The sequence below is a fragment of the Barbus barbus genome (genome assembly GCF_936440315.1).
Source record: "Barbus barbus genome assembly, chromosome: 30".
Lineage (NCBI taxonomy): Eukaryota > Metazoa > Chordata > Actinopteri > Cypriniformes > Cyprinidae > Barbus > Barbus barbus.
In genome coordinates this window covers 16,150,813-16,177,405 of record NC_136758.1, presented here as the reverse complement: position 1 = coordinate 16,177,405, position 26,593 = coordinate 16,150,813, and the positions used below count along the sequence as shown (strand labels likewise).

General features: G+C 37.9%; 1 protein-coding gene across 3 annotated transcripts; it reads right to left on the bottom strand.

Annotated features, from left to right (window-relative positions):
* LOC306850715 (arf-GAP with SH3 domain, ANK repeat and PH domain-containing protein 2-like) lies at positions 1 to 26,593 on the bottom strand. Of its 3 annotated transcripts, none has more exons than XM_079386537.1 (26): positions 26,187 to 26,593; positions 21,627 to 21,699; positions 16,376 to 16,521; positions 13,933 to 14,007; positions 13,442 to 13,491; positions 13,156 to 13,279; positions 11,966 to 12,051; positions 11,583 to 11,658; positions 9,763 to 9,849; positions 9,469 to 9,578; positions 8,585 to 8,654; positions 7,882 to 7,969; positions 7,292 to 7,340; positions 6,842 to 7,008; positions 6,290 to 6,423; positions 5,821 to 5,912; positions 5,562 to 5,742; positions 4,855 to 4,940; positions 4,650 to 4,765; positions 4,414 to 4,481; positions 4,101 to 4,205; positions 3,544 to 3,748; positions 3,049 to 3,310; positions 2,533 to 2,743; positions 1,672 to 1,800; positions 1 to 1,522 (listed from the first exon to the last, which is right to left on the bottom strand). In XM_079386537.1, the coding sequence occupies exons 1-26, from the start codon at positions 26,310 to 26,312 to the stop codon at positions 1,448 to 1,450; spliced, it is 2,991 nt and encodes a 996-aa protein (XP_079242663.1). In that variant the 5' UTR covers positions 26,313 to 26,593; the 3' UTR covers positions 1 to 1,447. The 3 variants fall into 3 exon arrangements, with proteins under 3 accessions (XP_079242663.1, XP_079242664.1, XP_079242665.1); XM_079386538.1 differs by having other exon boundaries at positions 11,987 to 12,051; positions 26,187 to 26,574; XM_079386539.1 differs by having other exon boundaries at positions 1,379 to 1,522; positions 1,676 to 1,800.

Sequence of the window (26,593 nt, the reverse complement as noted above, 5' to 3'; positions counted from 1 at the left end):
ATAGTTTGCAAATATTTAATTTTCATTTTTCATTCTTAGAAACAGATGCTAAATATCTTGGAGAAAAAAAAACATGTTCTGAACAAACTAGACATGACATTTCTCAATAATATAAGTTACAATGATACAAAACAGTTAATTTTCACAAGCATAATTTACATGCAGTGTTACCTTTTGCTTTCCTAAAACAAAGTCAGCGTTTTGGACCTCTGCTGCCAACATGCATACTACGATCATCTCTGCCTGAAAATTCTTCACAGAAGTCAATGAAATGGCAGAAAGGAAAACATCTGTTGTGTGCTTTCAGTTTATCAAACATTTATACAGAGTCTGGTATTTCAAGACACGTTCCAAATGCACCATAAACCACCTCAGTTTGGAGGGAGAACCCATTAAAATAAAAACTTAATGCTGACTGATAACAATACAGACACAGAAAAGACACTGAGGGTGGCAAGCGCAGAAAGAACTTTTTTCATAAAAGCTAACAGACGCATGAAAGAGATGTTTTACTACAGAATTTTAGAAGCAAAGAAATGGACTATGAAGCTTCCAAAAAACAAGTACTTAAACTGTGAAAATAACTGTCTATGTTTGAGTGGCTTAGTGTGTGTGGGTTTATTGTGCTCTGTAAGGCCTGATAGTGTCAGTACTGTGGGTAAGTTGATGTTTCCTATGGCTTGAAATATTGAATTGTAAACTTTCTGGGAAATTCTGTAATCAAAACGTTTTGTAATTGAACAGTCACATGACATCCTGGTCTTTCATCTGAGGATTCATTCTGAATGTTGCAAGTTGCTTTATCTCCCAGTGCAGGACTGGATATCCGGGAATCAGCAGCAATAGGAGACGTCGGTGCAGAGGAGACAGATGAAACCAAATACATCATCCTTTAACTCTCTGTCTGGAGGACCTGATGTCTAGCCAGAACTAATGGCATATCATTAAACTAATCCAGAAAGCACTGAGCAACTGAACTCACCACAGGATGAGCTTCAGTAAATGCCAAGTACCTCAAGATCTGGGCAACAATCTCTTAGAGATCTCAAACTCCAAGTGTTTGTCCAAATGCCTCAACGCCAATATCAATAAGAACAAGTGATGTTGTTTAAACAACAAAGCCAGGAAGTTTCAAAAGCTTTGAGCTTAGATAGAATTGAGCTTTCGTCAATTTCCTGCCTGTTCAAAGTCCAGTCATTCATGATGTACCTGCCAAACCTTCAGTCCAATTAAACAGCTGAGATATGCTACAAGCAGCACTGAAATGGATCAGTGGATCATCTTACAGCATCCACACTAATGCTGTGGAATAGTCTGGTCTCCAGTCTTTCATCTTCTAAATGCATTTCAGGCCTCCACAGCTTCTAGGTCTAGCGGCTCTGAAGATAAAAGCAACAGTCTAGACTAGTTCCATGTGGTGTAATGTGAGTGTTCATGGAGGTTCATCTCATTCTCCTAATTTATGTACATAGTTGACTGGAAAAGAGCCACTTCTAGACGGTTCTCCCTCTATATGGCCCACCTGGGAGGGAAAGAGTGCAAGATGTTTTAGTCTTCTGTTTGAGCTGTTTACAGGAAATGTATTCACAGATACTCCAAAGCTTGTTAAAAGCACTCTTGGTAAACAAAGGATGTGTGTGTGTGTCAGTGTGAGAGAGTTTGTATACTTACCCACCAGTGTGGGTCATCAGTTGCTGTCACTACGATGACCTCATTCTTAAAGAAAGCAAGCTGATTGGCACTAACCGCTCTGCAATCAACTAACGCTCTGACCTTTTTGGGTCTCTCCCTCAATGAGATCTGAGACACATACAAAAAATAAACACTTTAGCAAGTTAAGGCTGGACCACACTGCATGATTTCTGAAATCTGATTTTAAAACAGCCATTAGGGATGGTAAGATTCTCAAATTTGCATCGGTGCATTAGCATAAAAGTTTGTATTGTATTGAATCGAAATCGGTTCACACTGCATAATAATAGGGGTGAACCGTATCGCTTTGCATCGTTAGCTACTTCATATGTATCATATTGTTGGCTATGCATCGAGATGCTTCATTCCTACTAGGCATCATACACCAAAAGACTGAGGTTTTTAAGTGGTTCTAAACACAACGGACACATGCAGAAATGAGCCTCATTGCTAGGAGACTCATGACAAATGAAAGCAATATGCATTATAAAATCAGCTCAAAATATTAAATATGCTTGATATTCTGTAAGACTGGATGGAATCAGAGTCTAAAGCTAAAAATCAAATTCTGTGCACATCACACACTATGCATGCTTATATCTTCTGTGAAATCAATCAAATCTGGCTGTCCAAAATCTGCACACTGGCTATAACTTTTGACAACTAATGTCAACTTCTCCAGACTGCAAATTGGAGAAAAATCTGGGCAGAAGTTGTGTAGTGTATTCCAGCCCTTAAATTCATGTTCACAAATAAAGGAACAACAAACTAATTAGTAATCATCACGAAGACATTTGAAAAAACATCTCTCAAAATAAAGATCATAGTATGGAATGTTACCATGGCATTTTTGCGTGAGCGAGGTGGCGGCAGTATGATTGGCACTGTGGCACTGTTGTTAGTATTCGCTGGCAGAGATGCAGGACTGGGAGCCCCGCCCACTGGACTGCAGTAGAGTTCCTCCTGACTGCCTGCACACTCTAGAGACGGGGCCGAATTCTTTCCTTGACTGCCGCTGCTCGTGCGGCGGTATGAGGTCGTCTTCTCTGAACTGCAGACACATGTAATATTTTTATGACGATAACTCACAATACTAAACACGTAGTCAAAAATTCTGATTTTAATGAATGGTACTATTTTACTATTACTATTGTTAACAACACTAACCTATAGCTCAAAAATCATAAAAAATGTCTTGTGACACACAGTAATATTTTTTTTCTAGCAACTCCTAACTAGTGGTTATGTTTTTAAATATAATAACGTACAAAAATTACAATACAAATCATTAAGTAAAATAACGAGGAAACCTCTGGCCTTGGAAGATAAATGCAGCATAGGACCACAGTGACTAACCTGACAGGCCCTCTCTGACTCTGTGGTGAGGTGGAGTGATTTTTGCCCTCGGCCCCTGAGAAAGGTTGTCCCTCCCAGGACACCATCTGTCTATGTCCCTTTGATCCTCCAGTGCTATGAGAGCGTGAAGGTGTTGGCCCAGGGGACTCCATCACAGGGGACGAAGTGCTGATTCTCTGAAAGCAGGCGGTGGGGTGGGAACTCTGGCGGTAGGGGGCATGAGTCTCTGGAATGGAACCTGAGATCTGAGGATCTGAACGGCCTGCAGGGACACAAATTATCTTTGACCTTGCTGTGGTTTGTCTTCAATGAACCTGCAGGGTTTCTACACAGTTCACATTTGCAAAGGAGCTCAATTCAGCTTCTTAGAGAACATCTAAATGTCACATCATTCCTTAGCTTTTGTTTATCAGGTCAAAAGTGTGCAAGCTTTTTGGGGGTATACAAAATTCCAGACTTAAAAAGTCAATTAAAAGCTAACAAACAGTATCTCACCTCTTTGTATTGCTTTAGCTGGCAGGGGAGGAGGCATGGAGCCATTAGTGGGGGCGCTGTTGTTGGGTGGATTTCGGTATAGGAAGTCAATGTTCTCATAGGTCCTGGCCGGACTGCTTTTATTTAAATTCCACGCAGCCGAGCAGTGCCCATTTCTGCCCGTAGGGGGCATCGGAGACCGTGAGCCCTTAGGATGGGGACTTACCTAAACAAATATTTATTGAAAATAATATTTCACATTTCAAAACAGAGTCAAAACAGAAACACACTTTTATTTATGAGTATCCATAGATTTGTAAACTCATATATTCATAATGCCCCAATATATATAAAAAAACATAAATTTCATATTGCTGAACCTGTGCTCTGATTTATCATTATGATTCTGTAAATTCCAAAACAAAGAAACATTATGGCATGAAATAAATTATTTTATTATTATTAAATTAGAAAAATGCAAAATAGAGAAACATTTTCACCAGTGGCCACAGACTCAGATACCACTGTACATATGTTGAAAATGCATATAGTAAGAAATAGTTAATCTTGTTACAGACCCTTTCATCCAGATCATCTTCACTGTCATACATGTCCTGTGGTGTCTCCCATGTGTATTCAACATGGATCTGAGAGTTGAACTTCCCACTGTGGGCCAATTCCAGCTAAACATGCACACAAAGGAAATATAAGAAATCTTTATATGATATTAGTATATGCAAGGGAAGGACAAGGGAAGTTCCTTATGAAAACACTGTCATATGAGACTTCAGGATATTAAACAGGATTAAGTTCAACCTAGGAATAATATCTCTATAAACATGTGCTGACATACACAAACAAAGTCAGCACTATGCATTATGTGATACTCACCAGTTCGACACACTGCATGTGCTGCAGTCTCTTGGCAATGTCTAGAGCCGTTTCACCTGCTGAGTTCACTACAGGACAATCAGAACAATGGAAGGGTCAAAATCATATCGATCCATCTATCCATCTCTCTCTCTGTGTTGAAGTCAGTCTGTCATAATTTGTTTATACATCTATGCATCCATATATCAATCCACCATGTTTATAGTTGAATTTGCATGTATGTGATTATTGTATACCTGTGTGTAAAACCGCCTTTGCTTTGAGCAGAAGTTTCAAGCACTCTGATTTGTTGTATAATGCACAGTAATGAAGCGCTGTGTTTCCTTCTGCGGTCTTCTTTTCCAGGCAGCCACTGAGAAACACACAGACACACAAAGCGGTCAGCTGATGGACATCCTACTATGTACTGACAGATCCGTGACAACAGCAGATTTCTCTCACCAGTTCTGAGCAAGAAAATCCACCAGAGCCAGAGAAGTCTTCTCAGACATGCGCACAGCTAAGTGAAGACCGGTCTCCTTCAGGTCCTGTTAGACACAGAAGAGAACAAGTTAAACCTACTGGCTGCTGCCAACCAGCCACTGTCTTGGTGAAACAAACATACTGTTATTCACCAGTCCAATAAAGATGGATGAAGAGTGACGGAGAAGATTAATGAATTAGACTGTGAGTTGGGGCATACTACAATTCTCTACTTATGAGTATATGTGTGCTAAAATAAAAATGTTGGTGATTCAGTCACTGAATCATTCAAGTCCAATTCTGTCGTAGAAAAGAGACTATGGCCAAATAACACACATGCACAAAACAAACTCAAACACAAGTACAGCAGTTATTACACAGCTTGTGTTCACTTCCTGAGTGGGCTGAAGAGAGGGAAATCTGATTACAGAGAATGATGTGCGATTAATGACGTATAACCACACAGATGTCTCATTTTTGCTTATAAAGTTAAAAATGATCAAGAAAAATTAAACATCTATTTGACTAAACCACAGTCTCATATGATGGATGGATACCTTTGAAAGCACTAAACATCTCAAGAAATGTCTAAAGCATGAGCGACAGCATGTTTATAAGTCTTGATGTTTTTATTGTCATCATTGTGGTTGTGGTGTTTGTGTTTATGGTTGGACTGAGGATCTCACCTGTCCTTCAGGTGTGGCTACTGGTTTAGACAGGTCCTCTCCCTCTGCATAGAGCTGTAGCAGTGACGTGAGATCTTTGCTCTTCACAGTGTCATACACGTGATACGCTTCAAAGTGTTCTTTGGGGAGGACGTAGCGTCGCTCTGCATACTTCGCTACAATGTACTCCTTCTTCGCTGTCCTGAGATGTGCAAATAAAACCCAAAATGAAGTCAAAGTCTGAGCTAAAAGCAAAAAAAGACTGCACAATAGGACTCACATGTCACTTTTTGGAAGGGGCTTGATTGCATCATTGGACAGGTTAATTTCCATGATGTCATTAAACTTGGCATTTCCAATGCTCACTGCCAACTGTGAACCGAAACACAACTGATAAATGGATGTTTGCAGTAAAACACTGAACATATGCATCCAGCTTTATGTTTGGTCATTTATCTGTAACTGACAAGTATGTGTGCAGGAGCACTTGTACTGCTTTACTGTCAGAGGTAAAAAGTTCATATAAACATGTACAGATGCGAGCGAATCACATGTGTGTAAATGCTGACTCAGTCCCAGTGGATTATGGTTAAGATTATGGTTAAAACGTTCAAAATAAATGTGATACGTACCACACAAAAAAACAACAACAGTAAATGTGCAGAATGCAATGGACTGTATAACGAATGGAGCTGAATTAGCTTTTTTTAATTTTATGACATTTTTTGTGTGTGTGTGTGTGTGTTTACCAGGAGCTCAGATGTGCTCAGCACATCGAGAGTGAGAGACTGAATACGTGAGTGATGTACTCCAAGCTCACGATGGATTCCTGAACACTCGATACAGGTGAGAATGCCCAGGTTAGTGGAGAGCCAGGTGGGTTCTAAAGAGCACAACACACATCATTCAAACATTTCTTTGCCACTCTTTAACACCTTTCACTGACCAATAAAGTGTTTTTTAAAGTCTCTAATTCTTGGGAACAGATATAATGGTATGCATTGCTTAAATATTTAATTGATCTAAATAGTTTTGTGTAAGAAATACACATTCAAAACTAAATGAAATGTCACTCTCTAATCATCATTTTGATTTGATTTAGAATAACAACACAGGATTTCTGTATTTGAGGACATTCACACAGAATGCATTTTTGCATTAAAAAATAAAAAGACAGTGGTCAAATACGTCCATCTAGCACATTTTCATAAAAAAAAAGGAAATGCATGGAATGCAAAAATGCATTCTCTGTGAATGGTCTCTAGCAGTATTTAAATGGATTAGGATCCTCTTTTCGAGACCTGGAGCTCCGCAGTCACAGCAGGCCTCATTGCCTGGCAGGTTTCTCAGGCCTGAGATCACAGCTCGGACAAGCTCCTGCAGACCACTGTCCTGAAACTGGAGCTGATCTCCTCCGAGAGCCGTGTTCAAGGCCTCCTCCTTACTGTTCTGCAGCACGGACACCCATCTGCAAGAAGACAAATGAAGGGATTACAAAAAAAAAAAAAAAAAAAAAAAAAAAAAAAAAGGCGTGCATTCATATCAATAGGTGACCTTTCAGATACAACCGTTGCATCTTTAACATTTGAATGTCTTTCTTTATCTTACTCTTTCCTTTTTATTTTCTCTCCTCTTGAGAAGCAGGTTTTGAACATGCTCTCTCCTGCATGTCTGTACATGCCGCTCTGCAGTATATGATAAAGATTTCTATGTATATGGGTGTGTGTGAGTGTACAAATTTCTGCACTTACATCATGCATTCTTGCTCGTCTTCAGCCTGGAAATGGTATGTGCGATTGTCTGCAAGGACAAAGGACAAAGAGAGAGAAAGTGAGAGATAAATAGTGTGTGCGTTTGGTGAGCCGCTAGGCAAAGGAAGCATGTAAAAAAACATCCTAACATACAGGAAATCAACAGAAAAAAACAGGTCAGGACTAGCCACTCAACTTATCTGCACTCATTATCCACATACACCTACACACTTATTCCTCCAAACTGTATTTACATACTTCTGAACACCTACATGCATAAAACCCCTCACCTGGTTCACATACTGTATTTCACATCAGATTTCCCTGAATGCATCACATACCGGTCAATTACACCTGCAGCACTGCATTATAAAGTCTATATATAAAATTGTGTGACAGCAATGTAGCATACTACTGCTTATAACATACATTGCCTTCGGTTTCACTTATTTCTAAAGATTAGTAGGCCGTATACAGTGTGTACCCCAAACTGTTCAATCATTAGCATGCTAGTTTCCCATTCCAAACATAGTCCTTTTCTTCATACCACAGCATAGATGAAAAAGGTCAATGGTCAGAGGTCAACGTACGTGTAACTAAATCAAACGTTCTCTTTTCCTCAGGGTTGGGCCGCACCTGACACGTCAGGAGGTTTAGCTTTGCGGGTGGTCTGTTGATCTGAGAGTTAGAGAAGAGTCATAACATGCTTAAAGTGCATTCTCATCACACATGTGGTCACTCACTAAATCAAACGCAAACAAATCTCACTTGCATTTATGCTGTGTGCAGGATTAATACTAAAGATGTGAGTAAAAGCTTACATAAAGTTAATGGATGCTAAACACTGGAGCTAGAAGCACACAGACATGTAAGCAAAACCAGTAAAAGTTTTGGTTTTTGACAATGTGGATGATTCCAGATGAAACACTTATGTGTTTTGGCCTGTAGTTTGTGGTTCTGAAAGGAAATCGCTAATACACGAGTGATGAGTCTTTTCTCATACAGCATGGGAAAATTTGATTGCATGCCTCTGAAGCTCAAGTAATCACTCTAGAGACTAAGAACAAGAAACAGCCTTTGTGTGTCATTACCAATGTCAGTTTACGATGTGCGCTAATTAAACAATTATCACACAAGCAAGAGTACTGATTACAGCATAGGATTTTATACAGAAGGTTTGTAAACAAAAATTGAATATTAAGTACTTAAATTCCTGTCAGTAAAAAAGATTCAAAAGCTGTAATACAATGAAGAATGTGTAACTGGAAGGTGTTTGTCTCTCTCAAATCTCACCGTGCTGTGTGAAATGGTGAGACAGCCATATTTTACCCCACACTTCCTCTTCTGCCAAACCTTTCTGATCCTAAAACACAAAGATCATGGAAAAACAATCCACATTCAGTATTCATCAGTATTAGCACAATAGCATAGGGTTAATGCAAAGAAAAAGAAAAGTGTTTTACCTTTACTTCTATTATTTTTTTTCACAGAGATAAAATGATCATATTCAGAGGTCCTTGGCATTTTAAAATTTAAATAGTTGATTTGATAAGCAGAAATATCTAGTAGCCAATTGCTAACTTACTGATTCAGTAGCTCTCTAGTGAAGATACAATCAGTAATTTACTGACAACAAAAATGGCACTGACATGTCTATTCTCATGCACGGATCAAAACCTAGGTAGTCTAGATGAGTGTTTTGTGAGCTGTAGGTTGGGCTCAGAGGTTTTAAGAGAGTGCAAGCAAGACTCTAGTGCAGCAAGAGACTAACCACATTTAATAGAAAACATCTGTGTGAGAGGAACACTGTGACAAACACACATACACACACTCTCAGCTGTGAGCCTGAAGTCACAAAGCTCAGACTGATGCATTATGCTGCTAACTATCTGTGTTGCACGACTCTCAGGATATTATAACTCACTCCATTTATTCTGCTTCCAGTTTAAGAAGAGGGGCATATATATCATTACATACACTGAGAGCAGTGTGGAGAGTGTTTCCTGAGAAACACACACTCACCCCATGTGACTAAAAGAAAACACGAGCTGAATACTGCATCATGTCTGGAAAACCTTGAATAAGCCCAGGTAATAAAAATAAACAGTTGGTCTGTTGTTGTTTTTAGGGGATTTTTGACCTCCTCAACTTGGGGGAAGTAGTAATGTTTAACTTACCCATCGCTCTTCTTAAGAAGGAATCCAGATTTCTCTGTGCCATATTTCTTATTGCCTTGTGGCTGGTGGATGCTATATCCATGGCCAGAGTTCTTCCTGTTTAGAAAATCCTGTAAAGACACAGAACAACATTTATTATTATAATTGCTGCCTGTCATCATCATCTCTGTACTTGCTGACATATAGTCTTTAATGCCACAGATGAGCTCTTTTTCTATCCATCTTGTGAAGAAAATGCATTACTTTGAGCTAGAAGTTGTGCATTCTGGGAGTTGTGTTTATTTTGGATATTACCTCTTTCCCATCAACCTGTAGTTGTGTTCTGAGTGAGTCACGCAATTGAGAGAGCTGCTTTACTTCTTCATCCTGCTCATGACGAACCTGTGAACAATCAATCACAGTAAAGTGATGTGGGGCTTGTTTTTGCGTAACACAATGTGACTGGTCTTATGATTAGTTAACACAAGTTATACGCAAACAAAAATACATTTGATAACAGCAGTTTACAGGCTTCAACTGGAACACATCCCTCCATTTTGTAATCGAGCCCAGGACCAAACCAACACAGCCAGAAATACTGCAGTGCTCAAAGCCTGTTTAAATTATGGCTTTGGCCCCCAGTACAAAATTCCAGCAATTTATTCAACCAGTTTCCATAGTATTTTTAAAAGGAAATTATTCCTTTTGGAAAGCTGGATTGTGGTCGTTTCATTTTTTAAGTTTAATTTCCATTTATGTGCCAAATGCTGATGCGTTATGATCAAAAGAGAGCAAGTTGAAACACGAGAAATGTCACTTTAGAAACATTACCCAAACCAGTTCTGTTATAAAAGCACGGTCATCTCAACACCAATTCCACATGCCCTATCCTGCCTGCTCCTCATAGTATCAACTAAATGACACACTTTAATACAAGAAAGATCATTTAATGAACACCATTATTGTTGTGAGATATTCACTCTAGACCGTATCAAATCTCTCTACATCCATGACCAGACAAGACTTGCGGAAAGAGTAATAATGCTGCTGGGAAACATCAACTGATAAATACTGAAGATAATGTTTTAAAACAGCTTTTGGTTTATTCTTTAGGGAGACTGAAGTGAGACAAATCTAAGAACTTAGATGGAATCAATATCAATCTTGGGTCGCAATCAAAAATCAATCTTGGGTCCAAAACCTTCTAGGTTTCCTTGCCATCTGCTGCTTACATATGAAGCAGGTTTCTAAGGGAGTATCCTAACCATCATGGAACTGACTTTTGCAACTCTGTGATGACTTTTGCAACTATGCGTCTATACAGTCAGTGCAAAGGAATAACACAAGCAACATAGCTTGCCGTTAACATGTTGATAAACTGTACACTTTAATTAGCTACCTAGCACACATATGTAACAAACTGTTTTATTCATATTTTTCATTACTCATACTTCATCTTGAGTATTTTATTCTTTCATTAACCTTGTTGAAATGTATTTTGGTATTGCTTTCTTTTCAAAAGATACATGCAATCAGACTTTAAAAGAGGAAAAAGGTGGCAACATACTTTCTGATGCTGTCTATGATGTATTAAAGGCTGCTGATTAGATTTTTTAACAAAGCTAATGTGTGTTCAAAAATTATTTACATGATATTCAGTAGGAAAGTAAAAAAATTATGGAATGTAACAGTCTTTCAAGCTAACTGTATCAGCCAGACTAGACATGTAAAATCAATGATAAAGTGTCAATGATAAATCTTCCTCCAATGGAATTTGAAGAGTCTTATTTCATCATGTTAACACTACGCCAGTTCGTGACTACTATGAGAAGCGAGATTGTTTCAAAACACTGAAGGTGTGTATGTGTCTGTGCACATGATCTCACTTTCTGCATTACAAAAAGAAAACAAACAATAACAAAGAAAAAAACAAGATAAGCCATTATGTCTGCTTATCATCTCTCTAATAAATCTAAGAAAACAAACCATCCAGTTAGAGCTGCCCTTTACAATACACAGCAAAAATGTGTGAAATTTATGAATATATTAAAATATATTTTTATTTATGTAACACACTTTGTCAAGTGTGGAGACTAGAACATGTATGTAATTCTGTCTACAAAAATGTCTATTACCGTATGTACAGAGGCTGCTAACTTCTCCACAAATGGACCCAGATGCTCTGCAGCCTTCAGTCCGTCCTGGAAAAAACTGAGAAAACACAATCGCAGTGTTTAGCCATCGCAAATGTCAGTGACATCAATACACACACCCACAAAGCCACAGAGATTCAATCAATGTATACAGTTGTTAAATGATTAGCAGGATTAAATTTGACTGTACAGTTATTGAAATTCCTTTCAGATTCATATACTGAACCCTTTCTTGTAAGGGGCCTTAACCCAGACTTAAGTGTAATGTGAAAAGTGTAGTTTTGTACTAAAACCAACTTAGGTTAAATCTACATCTGAAAAGGAAGCAGGTGCTTCTAGAGCATCTAAATTTAGTTTAGACATACTTAAGTTGGGCTTGAAAGTACTTGATTAGGCTCTGCAGTAGATCTGGACCTTGACGAACTTTCAGCTCCTGAATCTTCAGTAAATACTGTCAAAACAGAGAGAGAAAAAAGCCGGCCATTCGTCAACAGTCAAAGGTCAATCCCACTGTTGTGTCCCAACATTGTGACTCAGCACAAAGCTAAAGCAGATGAATACAGAACAAACATGAATTAAAGGGTAAAATGCACCACACAGCTTTTTTGCAATGATTTGCATTCTGGAGGAGTCAATGCTAGTTGCCAAAACCAGTCTGCAGACTTTGGGCTGTCAGATTTCACAGATAACCGTGTAGTGTATAATTTAACAGACTCCGATTATTTAGCTTTTCTCCCAGTGTATTCCAGCTTTATGAACGGAAAAAAGACTAAATTGTCTGGTTAAACTAAATTATCTAGTTTTCTAAAAGTTGGCATACATAAGCATGAGAAAACGTCTTTATTTAAATTAAAAAAGGTGAAAGGAGCCACTAGGGATCAAATGCTGCTTAAGCTTCTGAACATTCTGTATCTAAGCAATCTGCTCAAATAAATGAAAATTTACTTATGCATATATGGATACAGGAAGTTTCAAAAGCTAATCATGGTCGGTCAGGTTTGGAAGAAATAACGCATGTCTCCACTATAAAAAGAGAGCAAAGTGGAGACATCTGGAGCTCTGCGGCTGGGAAAGGGAGCACTGTAGGACACTGAAAATCCCCCTCTCTTTCATTATTCCTCCACCTCACTCCTTCTTTCCTTATTCTTTCTATTACCACAGCTAGCATAGCCCAAATTTCCCAGTCCTGTTAACTGCCACACACACAGTATATGGAACTTGGACATATCGCCACAGACATGTGGAGTGATGTCATCAATAACCACACATGAACACAATGCGGCCTCAAACAAGAGTGCCTCTCTCAAAAACACCCCAAAGCTTTTTGGTTTTAGGTGACTTCAGACACTGCCACACACTTATTGTATTTACAAAGAGTATGTTTAATACCGCAGAGAGGTTAACAATCTGAGGTAACCCAGCAATGACTTGCTAAGACACACACATACAGCTGCAATAACCGCACTTATTCTCATTGCGATGCTCACACAATGTGGTCTTGGTAAGGTTCATTTTGCACACATTTCATAGTCTGTTAACTGGCTGCCTCTTATACCTCACACATCTGCAGCTGGAAGTTCCTTCTTTCTCTTTCCATGTCCTCCGCTGTGTCTGTTGATTCCAAGCGGATCATCCCATGCTGTTTCTGTTTCTCTCTCCTTTCTTTCTCCAGCTTGCCTCTGAAAAGCCGAAGTGAAAACGAATGAATAAAAAGAGAAAAGAACATAATGAGACATTAGTTTAGCTGGTGGACTTGTCATTTAGACAAGCCAAGTGGTAGTCTTGTATTAAATGTTATAGGAATCTGTGTACCAGGAGAACAGTTTGCCTCTGAAACTCACATTTTAGCATCATAATCCTTCCAGCTTTTCTCCATCAGTTTTTTCAGCTCCTGAGAGAAAAAAATACAATATAAGAATTTTGTGCATATATACAGACACACACACACACAAAAAAAAAAAGTTTACACTGTGTTGCCTTAAAAGCGTGATGCAATAACAAAGGCCGCCTTATTGTGGACAATTAATATTGTGCAAGTAATAATATCAGGGTGTGTATCAAAACTTGATCTCAGAGCCCTGCAATGTGTCTCCCCTCATCATACCGGTTAAACTCATTAAGAAAGGTGTGGTGCAGCTATTGCGTTTCTGACATGCAAAAACACAATAACCCCAAACAAGCTACATCTCTCAAACCTCATTACAAAACAACATGACGCACTTTTGACTCTTTAAAAGGATGAATTTTACTTCCTTAGCTTTTTCAGCTCTTTAATTGAGTTCAATTATCAATTAAATTTTAAGGTTTAAGGTGACACGGGTGTCTCACTCACCAGCCTGCTGTCTCTCAGCTCAGTCTTAAGCACGTTCTCCAGAGGGAAAGAAATGATGTTGTTCAGATTTTGCACCTAAAGAACCATCAGAAAGAACACATAAATTCAGACAGACACAGCTGAGAACAAAAAGGTATGTAGAAATAATGTAACGGAGACAGAAACCAGAAAGAAATTAAAAACATCTGAAAGTCAGCCAGAACATAGTGCAAATGTTAATGTAAACTTTTCAAAGTGAGTGCTTACATTTTTACCCCGCAAGGCATAACCCTCCCTATAAAGCCTAGTCTGGATGTACAAATGCTCACAAACCATAAATCTGTATTATAAAATTGCAAAAGGTAAAACTCTGTTTGGGATTTCTCCTTGTCCAAGTTCGTAAAAGTGCTGAGCAAGTATAAATCTTCCTTAGGAAAGAATGTGCGAGGAAAAACCCACTGCAGGACGAAAGAAGAATCAGACCGAATCACTTCAAACAATGGACAGCCTTTCGGACAAATTTGCCCTGTAAATGTCAGTTTTAAATGTACAGCCAGCATTGTTATTTTTTTTTTTATTAGTGTGTTTATTATATTATATCAGCCACTGTGCTGTATAGAGACAGGCATCGGTACTGAAGATACTCAAACCAAGTAAACATTTTCACACAAAACATTAAATAGATATTGTGCTACACAAGAGTGTAAATTAAAAGTAATCATGGGAATCACCTCATAATAGTGCTGGATATGGATGTATACCCTTGCAAAATGGATGTTATAAATATAAATCTTCATGAATATGAAAAATGGGCTTGACTCTGAGGGAAAGTTTAGCCCCCACACAAGGACGCTAAATCTAATAGGAGTTTATTTTCTTAGCAGAGTTTCTGTTGTATTTTTTAAGCTGAGGTTCCTGTCCCTGGTGATCGTTTGATTGACAGCTCAGTGGTCAGACGCTATCCACTCATGCTCTCAGGTCTGGTATAAATTACCATCACCATAGAAACTTTCAGTGGGAGGGTTCTGGGCGCTGTGATTTGAGGGGCCCTCGCCTGCAGCTGTTGAACCTCTGCTGACACACACACACACACACACACACACACACACACACCTCTCCCAGTCCCCTGTGTACTTTGTACAGCTGGAAGTCTGCTGTTTCTTATTCAGAAATATATCCAGAAGACAAGCCACACAGGCACACACCCAAAGGTGCTTTTTGAATAATATACTGGCAGGGCAGACAGTACTTGAATAGTTTCCTCGCAAAGGTGGAAAAATATTCAAGTTGGCCTTGAATTATACAGGTAATTAACATTTACGCTTCACTGAACTTTATGCTGCACCTGGAAGCTAAGTTTGGGGTGAACCGATATGTGCTTTTTAATGGCCAATGTTGATATAGAAGATGGTATGTTGATATATAATTTAATGATAGCAAATATGAAGTCTGCAAAACTTCTTAATTCCACTACTGACTTAAAACTCCCTCAAAAAGCTGTCAGTAGATTTAGGACTGAAATTAAACTAAAGCTGTGAAACTAAAGCTGTGTCCGAAATCGCTCACTCGTTCACTCAATCACTAATCCCTATAGTGTATGGCAGTTGAGTGGACTATATCAGAAGGAGTGAACAAAATAAAGTGAACGGATTCGGACGGTGACGTACACTGCGCGTGAGACTTGTTGCAAAAACATCTTCGTCACATATGTACTTTTATATTTTAGAAAATAATATTAATAGCAATAACACTTAAAATGACTTTATATTGTAATCAGCTTTGTGGTTTCATTGATGGTATATTAATTTGTTTTGTAATGCTTGTTCTCATCATTAAATACTATTAAAATACTGTCCACAAAAATAAACTCACATTAACACGTTCATAATTTTATGTATTTATTGTTTGTAGTATCTTGAAACTTCCCCGAGCAGCGTTTTTGCTCACAGATATGATGACAATGGCCGTAGAGCGCCCTCAGGCGACCGTTAATTTGACATCAGAATGAATACGCCACCAACGAACATTTTTAAATATACACCAAATTATCATTATTTATGTAAATTAAACAGCATCTCTCATTCAAACTCGCTCCTGCTCTCTCTTCCAGCTCGTCGGTTCTCCGCATTGGATTGTGGGAAATAGTGCGTCAGTAAGTGTACATCGGTTGTACACTCGAAATCAGAATGCATTGTGGGTAAAAAGTAGTGAACGAATGTAGAGAATGAAGTCGTTCACTCAGAATTCGGACAGCACTACAAAATGGTTGACGCCCGATATAGTGCACTATATAGTGAATAGGGAGCGGTTACGGACACAGCTTAACACTTGACTTGAATAATTGACTACAATATATCTGTTCTCTCTGAAATGGGCCTTAATTGGGATTAAAAAAAAAATATTCAGCTTTATGTCCCTTTTATTGCGTTCAGTATTTGTAGTTTCATTATGGTGTCATGCTCACCAGGTTTTTGAAGAGTGCAGTGATCTCTCGCGTGAACACAGCCAGATTCAGGAAGCCTGTGGAGATCTCGTTATTATCCTGTGTCAGATGACTGTTCCCCAGATTTTCTAGAACCTCTGTGTACTGTTCCTTACTCTCCACATGATCTGGAAACACAACATCACACAATCAAATCCAAGCCAATCCTGTGACATTTCTGCAATGACCTTTCTGCAGATAACCGGAGAAACTAGAAATCAACACAAAACTGTGTTTGGAGTCCACTTTTCTTCTGTAATATTAGACATTTCCATGAGAAACAGGATATTCAATGAAAACAAATGTAGGGTGGGACTTGATTTTATCCATCAGGAATTGACAGGATGGTGAAAAGCCTCTATAGTTCAGTCTGAAATACTGTCAGAGTATGCACTACATTTGCGCAGTAATATTGTGAAATATTATTAGCATTTAAAATAACTGTTTTCTGTTTTAATATATTTTCAAATGGAATTTATTCCTGTAATGGCAAAGCTACTGTTCTGAGTAAAGCTCCTGAGTAAAGCTTCTAAAGCTCCTTCAGAAATCATTCTAATATTCTGATTTACTGCTACAGGAACATTTCTTATTATCAGTGTTGAAAACAGCTGTGCTGGTTAATATTTTTATGGAAACTGAACTGATTTCTTTCAGGATATTTCAAAATTCAAAAGGATTTATTTGAAATAGAATTTTTTTTCTAACATTATAAAATGTCTTTACTATGACTTTATCAATTCCATGCTGAATATTAATTTATAAAAAAAAAAAAAAAAAAAAAAAAAAATATCTTACACCAAACTCTTGAACAGCAATGAAAAAAAAAGTATTAAGAAAATAGATAGATTTAGATTTCTTTAAAAAATATTTTTTTGAACAGCTGTAATTTTTAAACGTGATAACCTTTATCTATCTTCTGAAACTGTGTGACCTTGCAAACCTCACCGCATGATCAAATGAATAGAGGAATACAGGATTTTGAGATGCAGTGAAAAAGATACCAGCTGAAGCACAGTGAGCTCCTGGCAAGAAAACTAAAAACACCACAGGCTCAGACTGCACTACAGATCAAAGAGCTCTCAGCTCCACAGCTATAAAATAAACAGGTACAATTAGATAAGAGCCAGAGCAAAGGCAAACCATCCTCACTTATGATGATCACAAGTATTTGTGGGAGCACATGCTGGACTTTCCGAGGGAGCGTCCCTGGAATTAGCATTCAGTGCTACAGCGAAACATGATGCACACATTTTCCTGGATTGAAATTCTCTGTCTCTGCATAAACAACATTCCTATCAAGTGATCATTGCCCTCTCATTCTAGGGGTTGGGTTAGGCTTTGATTGGTTGATCAGGAAACAGTTCCAGGAAAAACAAAGGACGTTGATCAAGGAACACGTCCTACTTGGGTGCATCCCAGGCATTGTGTCCTGATCCCATTTCACCTGAATAAATTACTTTGTAGCATCAAAAAGGTCATTAAAAATAAAAATATCGGTCTAGACTCTAAAGATTCTGGAAATGTAAGACCACTTCCTTAATAAATAAGCTTGCATTATCTGGTTTTGGGTTGAGTTCCATTTTTCAAGACAGGACAATCAACTAAACTAATTGAGCATCAGTATCAAAAAAGATTATAAAAAATTATGGGGGATTTTTTTTCTGGAGTTAGTTAATCAAATGTTTAGCTGACACTTCCTCTTCTGTGGACTTCAATCAACAGCGTTTTTCCAGTGAGTCTGTCCAGCTCAAACAATACTGCATTTCACTCGTAGGCGCCAAGCACTCTAAGGACCTACCTTCCCTGATCTGGAAACGGTTTTATTTTCTCAACAGGCATCTGTGAGCACTTTCAGACACGCAATTTGAATTTGTATTGTTAATTCACTTTTTGACATGTTTGAGACCCTGATCTGTTCCAGAGACGATAGGTGAAGCTCAAATGAACTTTGAAGCAGATCCTGTTCCTGGGTTTTTAGAAAACTGACCCCTATATCCACACTTTAAAGCATCTGCCACATCTGTGTTTGCATGTCTTCAGCATCATTTAGTCCACAGTCAACAGCTCTGATTTGAACGGTGACACTGTTAGATTACAGACAGACACACATTTAAACTAAATATACAGCTCCCTAAATAACCTTCATAGAGTCCCCTATTATACCTGAAGTGAACTCATTCATAAAAATCTTTCAACCCTCACTGAAGATGACTTTTATTGCTCAACAGATGAAAATACATACATAACTCACAAAAACAAACTAAAACTAAAATTAATTTTCATGACTCCAACATTAATTAAACAAAGTCCAGAAATACAAATTCCACAAATAAATTAAATCCACAAATTTTTGATAGCAATAACCCATTTTTAAATAATACTGATTAGCTCATTAACTTTGGTAGGTCTAAAATACTAGAAATAAAATGAAGAGTTCAGATGCAAAACCCTCTTTTAAATGAGCATTTTTATCAGGCTCTTATGATCAGGTTCAGTAGTTTCATTTTAAAGGTAATGATAAGGTAATTAGTTAGTGAATAACATAACTTTTTTCCAAAATATCACTTTAGACAAACCATTGGTTTTTAACAAGTTAGATTTTCTTTTGCTAAATCCACTTGTGCTTTTTTTGCAAAAACCTCTAAATCCACCTCTTTGGGACAAGGCAGTAAATAGTTGAAAAATCGCTAAAGATGCAACTAGAAACCCTGTCTGAATACAGGCAAAAATATATAAAAAACAAAAAGAAAAGATTCACACTGTATAACCACAATGGCACAAAATGGCAGCATATTTATTTTAAACAAAAAACAGACGTTGCACAAACAGCCCAACATTAAAAATGCATTAAAAATACATGCATCTGGCATAACATCCATATGAGACAAAAGAATGGCATCTTGTTTGACTTTGTCGATAGTGAAATATTTACATTTACATTTATGCATTTAGCAGACGCTTTTATCCAAAGCGACTTACATTGCATTCAAGTTACAGTTTTTACATTTTATCAGCTCTTGATCTGTTGAAATCAATAGAGCTGTTGTTTGATGTATAATAAATCATATTCCTTCAAAGTAACGGCACTGCACGAAAAACTTATGAGTGCATGCTACACTTGTGACCGAGCCATTTCCACTGTATCTACTTTCTTTTGCCTTATAACGGGCAGAATGCTATTCAATGTCAGTAAGACAGGCTCATCCATTTCATCGTACTCCAGCTTTTATGTTAAAAAACTCAATCTGAATCTGAATCTAAAACGATCTCCACAGAAAAATCGGCTCCTCAGCGCGCCGTTATATTGAAACCGCTCTGAATCACATGATTCGATTTGCGCTTTCTGATTGGTTCTCGGAACATAGCGGCTTTTGCTGCCAAAGGGAAGTGGCGTTTAGAGGCTTTTGCCAACAAACCGATATTTCTGAATGGGCTGACGCTGGGATTTAGAGGATTTGAAGCAATAATATTTGTTGAACGTGTATTATGTGCCGTAAGCATTCGCTCAATGTCATCATCTCATTTTTGACGGAGGTGGCGTTTAGCGGCTTTTGCATCTGAACTCTTCAAATTTAAAAATAAAATGTATTAAAAAAATCTAGAAAAAACGCTACTAAACTAAATTGACTAGATGAACTGACAAAAAAAAAATCTAAATAAAACATGGATTTGGTGCATCAATGTGCATAATGAAACGGTGCACAATGAATTTCACTCCAAAGTGTCTCATTGATTTGTTCACATCTGAATCAGGATGTATGAAAAATACTAATAGTAGTAGTAATGCTAACCACTAACATAACAACAAAAAGACATTTCTATCTGTATTGACCCAAAAATCATCATGGACTCTGGACTCAAACACTGGTTTCTAACCAGGATGATTAAACAGAAAAAGAGTAAAAGCTCTAAAGACTAATAAACCTGCTTGACGCTGCACAGAACTGATAAATGCACTAGCTCTGAATATTTAATATGAGCTACAAAACAGCACCCACAACTTCTCACACACAAATAACTAAATCCTGCCACAGTGAGAAGGATGGGGTGAATCATAAAGAGTGGTGATTTTATCAGGTTCAGGTTTGGTCTCGCTCCTAAACCAAGTTTAGCTCCACCACAAACACACAGGGGCAGGAAATTGAGGCCCCTCAATAGTAGTGTTACCGGAATGAGACATCTGATTTCAGTTAAAAGAATGAGAGTGAAAAAGAGAGCGGGTGACGACAAAGGGGGAGATGATAAAACATAGGGTCTCCTTTGCGTTTAACTGAACTGTGACTCACAGAATTGAGAAATGGGGCATGCGCCCTCAGAAATGAGAAGCAGGAAGATCTGAGACACGTTTCAAAGAAACCATGATCATTCCAGTCAGGACTTTTGTAAGCACAACATAACAATATAAATAGTGTATTGACCAGGTGTGTGGGGCAATTTCTCATTTCAGAGAGGAGGAGCAGATGTAAACACAGATATCCCCCTGACAGTTCAGTACGGTAAAGTAAAAAAAGTTCAGCACGCTTATGGTAAAAAAAAAAAAAAAAAAAAGGTACAAATTTGATCATGTGATAAAGTTTCAGTGTACATGCAGCCAAACTGCTTACAGAGGTGTAACCAGTGGCCACGTGCGTTGTGCAGGGTGGACAAAATAAGGCACGAAACTGTATGTGTTTCACACAGCATAAGGTCATTAGGAGAACTCTGAGGTTCAATAAAACAGCGAAGCAAGTTTCAGTGGCTGTTATTTTCTACACTCTGACTCGGTGTCAAAAACAGGAAAACGCACAATCTGCTCTGTATTTGAGAGATTAATGGTTGTGAAGTCAGTGCAAGTCAGGGCCCCAATTTCTGTCATCTTTAATTTCCGTGACAGAGAGAGTGAGACAGCAAAAGTAAGAATGACCTCAATGCAATTCTTTTAGGAAATGTGTTTTTGGAAGACTTTTTTTCACAAATCTTACCTTTTCATTTTAACGACTACTGTAATTTAATTAAGCATCTTTATGGCATCACGAGTTGACTCATGTAACATTATCCTTCATAATCTTCATTTAAACAGGTAGGATCCCTGAAGAACATTTAATTTATAGAAACTAGGAGTGTTGAGCCTTCACATATTGCTGTGGACAATGAAAAGTCTTAAGAGTAAAAAAGGTTGAGAAGCACTGAACTAGATTAAATAATTCAGCAAACAAGAGGAACACAAAGTTTAAAAAAATAAGACTTCACTCACTGAGTCCAGAGTTGTGAATTGCTTTCACAACTTTCTTCATCCTCTGTAGAGACATCTGATCGTGCTCTAGAGACTGGTGGAAGACAGCAGAGAAATGAGAAAAACATTAGAATAGAAATTCATTACTAGCATCAGCATCGACTACACTCTTCAACTTCATGTAATCATTGGCACAAACATGTTTAACTGGTTGCGGGGCAAACACTGTTTTTACCGAACAAACATCAGAATAGTTGTCAAGCAGTCTTACTATCACGTCAGGCCGCCGTGATGTCAGAACAGGTAAACTGTAAAGCACAGGTGAATCAAGCCTTAGGCGAGATGACAACAACAACTCTTAATGACTCAGAACAGACACTATTTACCGTAAAGAATTAGTGCAGAAGACAGAAAGGGACACACCTCCGTGGGAATCTAACCTCAGTTCAAATATCAGTGGTTTAAATAATGTTTTGTTTTATTTGGATTGAATCACGTCAGTTTGTTTAACTTGGTCAGAAAGTGTCTAAGAATGAAAACATGAACCCTGAATGTGAATATCACAATGAAGGGTTTTAAACCACCTCGAGTGTGCAACCTTATAACACACTGATGTACACCTACTGCTGTCTGCCAGAGATTGTTTAGTCTGATCGATGTTAATAAATCAGTGTCAGGACTAACTTCTTTGGTTCGGTTCTGTTCTGTTTCTGTCTATTTGGGCAACGTCCAAGACACATGGACTTATGGGATCCAGTGATGTATAACTCAGAGTCTCACACACTAAACACCAGACAGGTTTAATGCTTTTACACACAGACAGACAGACAGACAGATGGCCCACACATGACCTGTTGTTTACACTGGCATCAGAATATTTCCTCGACATAAATAAAAAAAATTTGATGTCTGGCAGGTGATTGGCAGGTTCTTCCAAAGAAACATGTGTCCTACTACACAATTATTACTTCCTTGCGTTATTTTTCCCAGTTTACAAGGGATTTAGTTTCATTTTCCAGCTTTTCCTGGTATGAGGAAAAACCTGAGCACTGCTTTGACCTTAGGGTTTTTGCCAAATCTTTTATCAAATATTGTTCTTTCAAACAACATTGAAACAGATGGATGACAAACTACTTAACCAAAGGGCACTTCCCACGAATAAATACCCAGTGCCAAAAAATAGAAGGTATGGATTTCAAGTACATAATAAATACACTTGAAAGTGCCCTATTGAGTGTGTTTGTAGTTGTCTCAGGATAAAAGTTCTCTCAAAAAGGTTCATCACTATTATATCTAAGACTTCAAAAGAGTGGGTTTGGGGGAATTTAAACCCCACATGATGGATGTCAAATCTGAAGTAGAGGCCTTATATTTACATACTATATTGCAACAGCTCATAAAACTAAAACAATTAGCTTTGATGTACTGTCTGAACAAAAATGGCTCATTGATATCTTTAAGCTCCTGTGAAACACTATTTTTGCAGCTATATATTTTTCATTATTTATTTAGTGTAAATTTATGTTCAAGTTAAAAGCTCGATCTCTAATGTTAATCCTTATTGTTTTGTGCCTAATAAATACTGCTAAATAAAAATAAAATGATATCATCTGATCATTATGTAAAAAGATCATGCTTACTTAACTTCAGCATATCTACTTTAATAGCTTGCATTGTGAAGATGTTTTTAGAAGAGTAGCTTCGTCATTATTTTCTCCACATCTCTAACATTAATTGTACTGAATAATGGCATTATGAATGTTAGTACAAATATCTGTCTGCATCAGTGGAACAATAAATACATCATCTTTAGCATGTGTAGCACCAAATGAAAAAGTTAATTTTTCAAGTTTTCAAGTAAAGTTCACTGCCCCGTAACCTCTCAAACACAGGTCACTAAAGCCTCAGTGAACTGACGACACTAGGATACGTAATCCTGTTAGCGGCTGGGGGAGTCATCTATACTATGCTCAAAGGGAGTGAGGACGGCCAGAAATAAATGCATTAGTCACAACAAATCTGCTGACTTGAGGTATGACTGCGGTGGGTTACATCAGATGTGAAGTGCTGTATGATGACAAACAAACACACACACACCTATAAACATAACATACAAAGCATAATTTTTAATTCAATAATCATCAAAAGTTTGCACTGCAAACTCATCTGTCCTGGGGTTTCTGTATTTCCGTGGCCTCCTCCTGCAGAACATTCAACAAGCTGCCAGCTATCAGCCTGAGTCTCAGCTAATGGAAACAAAACAAACTGCCTCTCAAACCCAAACAAGTCTTCAAACACTAACCTTGATGAAAACACACTCAGTTATAGGCACACGTTGCCCCTGGGCATCAAACACACTTAACCCTCAACTTTGAAGCTTTGAAAGACTGTAACACACAAAATGATTTACACAAGTAATCTGGACATACACGGCATATCCACAACATCAGGAACTGAGCAGCAAATTTATAATCCTGAAAAAAATACTATCACACAATCATCTCTGACTCATTCAAGGCAACTAAAGTTACTTTCATCTTGTCGTTATAGAATATTTCCACAAACACCAACGTATTAGTTTCATATCTCCTCATGTTGCTCAAATGCTAATTGAAGGCATTTTTTCATTTACATCCCAATTAACAGTTTACTTCTCATGTCATTACAAACATGTTTGACTTTCTTTGTGTAAAACACAATGGGAGTCATCTAACAGGATGCCCAAGCAGCTTTTTCTCCCATACAATGAAAGCTAATGGTAATCATGATTGTCCCTGTTCCCATCTACTTTCACTGTATGAAAAAAGCTGCTTGGACATACTGTTAAATATCTGCTTTTGTGTTCCATGTATGAAAGTCAAGCAAGAATGACAAAAGTAAAAAAGTAAAGAGTGTAAAGACCATCGACTCTACCGTGCGACTCCACCGGGCAGGGACACCAGCAAGGGATAGTAGTAGCTTTTTATTTAATTTTTTCATTGATATGTTTATTATTGAAATGTTGTTGTTATATGCATGTGTTAATTTTATTTAATTTCTTTATTTTCTTAAATATGTGGGTAGATAGTATTTATAGAGTTGTAACTTTTTAGTTTTAGTTACTTTTTCTTATTTGTAAGTCGCTTTGGACAAAAGCGTCTGCTAAATGACAAAAGTAAAGTAAGTAAGTAAAGTAAGTAAATGATGGCAGAAATTAAATTTTTAGGTGAACTCACCTATTAATCTATAGCCCTTGAAGCAGTAAGACCATTCTTGCAAGCCTTCAACACATCTATCTAGCAGATGTTCTCAACCTTTTTGAATTAACCCTTGTTGTGCAGAACAATATTCAAAAGCACCCCAAGTATGATATTTTCTGTTTTCTGCTGCTTGTTTAAAAACTTTTTATTAACATGAACTGTGAGTATTGATATTAACTACTATTCATTCTGTCATTCCAGAAATTTGGAGAACCATGTTCTTCAATATAAACAACAATTATTGAGGGGGGAAAGAAATATGATGATTTCAGATTACAACTTGGTTTTGTGATTTTTTAGCATTTTAATTTAGATTCAAATTGACTTATTTTAGTATATTAATAAAAATGTATTAATTTAAATAATTGTGTGTCATCCTGCTACCCCCTTGAAAGCTTGTTGAGGACCCCTAGCGGGCCCCGGCTCTCTGGGTGAGAACAACTGATCTAGAAAACTGAAATTCCTGAAAAACTCATAAACCATTTCCCATGAAAAGGCGGAAACAAATCAAAGGATACCACTGTCCCGACATGTCCAGCGTTATCACTTGCTGGCAGGGTTTCTCTAATCTCCATTAATTTCCACACAAATGCCTATAGATGAACTGGCGGCTAAAGACCCACATTAGGTTTATAAGACCTCCTAACAAGTATGGATATAACAAGTATATTAACACTATTCTCAGCTGTGAAGAGATACTGTGTTTGTGCCACCGTCATTCCAGTCTTGCTGTTCAAGACTGAAGACAATTACTCAACATACAAGTGCCCCGAGCAAGTTTACTTGGCCACTTGAAAACAGTCTCTTCCTTATTGTGACTCTTGTGCCATCCTCTAACTCTAAACCATAACACGAGCCCATAAAGTGTACAATGGGCAATTCAAACTTCTATTGCTTATAAAAAGATTAATTGGCAACAGTTTACTAAATGGCAAAAGGTCAGTTCTGTTGTTCACACAGGTGTCCTCCTTGAGTAACCAACAGGTGTAGTTTACATTATCTATGGATATGCTCAACTAACCTTGGCAACTTTAATACTTTTCTTAGTTTATTTTCAGATAAATTAGATTCAAAAAGGTCACCCTGACTGATAACAATTTAAAAATTAAAAGGATGGGCCATTTTATTACCCTACGAGGTGTAAACACGTAAAACAGGTTTAGATCAACTCTGCCACCAAATCTTCATTAAGTTAGGCTGAATTCAAAATAATATTGTTTTGACGAGAGTGCAAAGGAAAAAGTTTCTTGTGACAGATTTTCACAGACACTGAAGGACATGGATTGACTCAGGTGTTGTTCACCTGCGCACAGCTAAACAACGCGCTTGCACGCGCCCTTACCTCTTCGAGAGCGGCCACGGTGCTGCGACAGTCGCTCATTTTAGACTGGAATCCAGAGCTTCCTGGGGACGATAGGTCCTCTTTCGCCAAAGAAACGAAATCCGAAATACTTATTTTCTCCAGCATGTTTCCAGTTGTACAAACCGAGGAATTTAAAATCCCAGCAAACGTAGTGAAAACAACCACCTCAAGATCAAACAAAGTGCATCTCCATAAAGTCCTCTAAATCCACAAGTGAGCGTGATTGCCAAAGCAGGGGAATTAAAAGTTGTTTCATGTCTGCGACAATAGGCGAAAGTGTCTGTCTTCTCCGTATTCCGCCGTGTGAGAGAGACGATAAAGTTTCTCTGCGCCCTTGGTCTACTTTCTTTCTCCGTGCCGCGCGAGCGTTCAACAGCGCGTGCAGC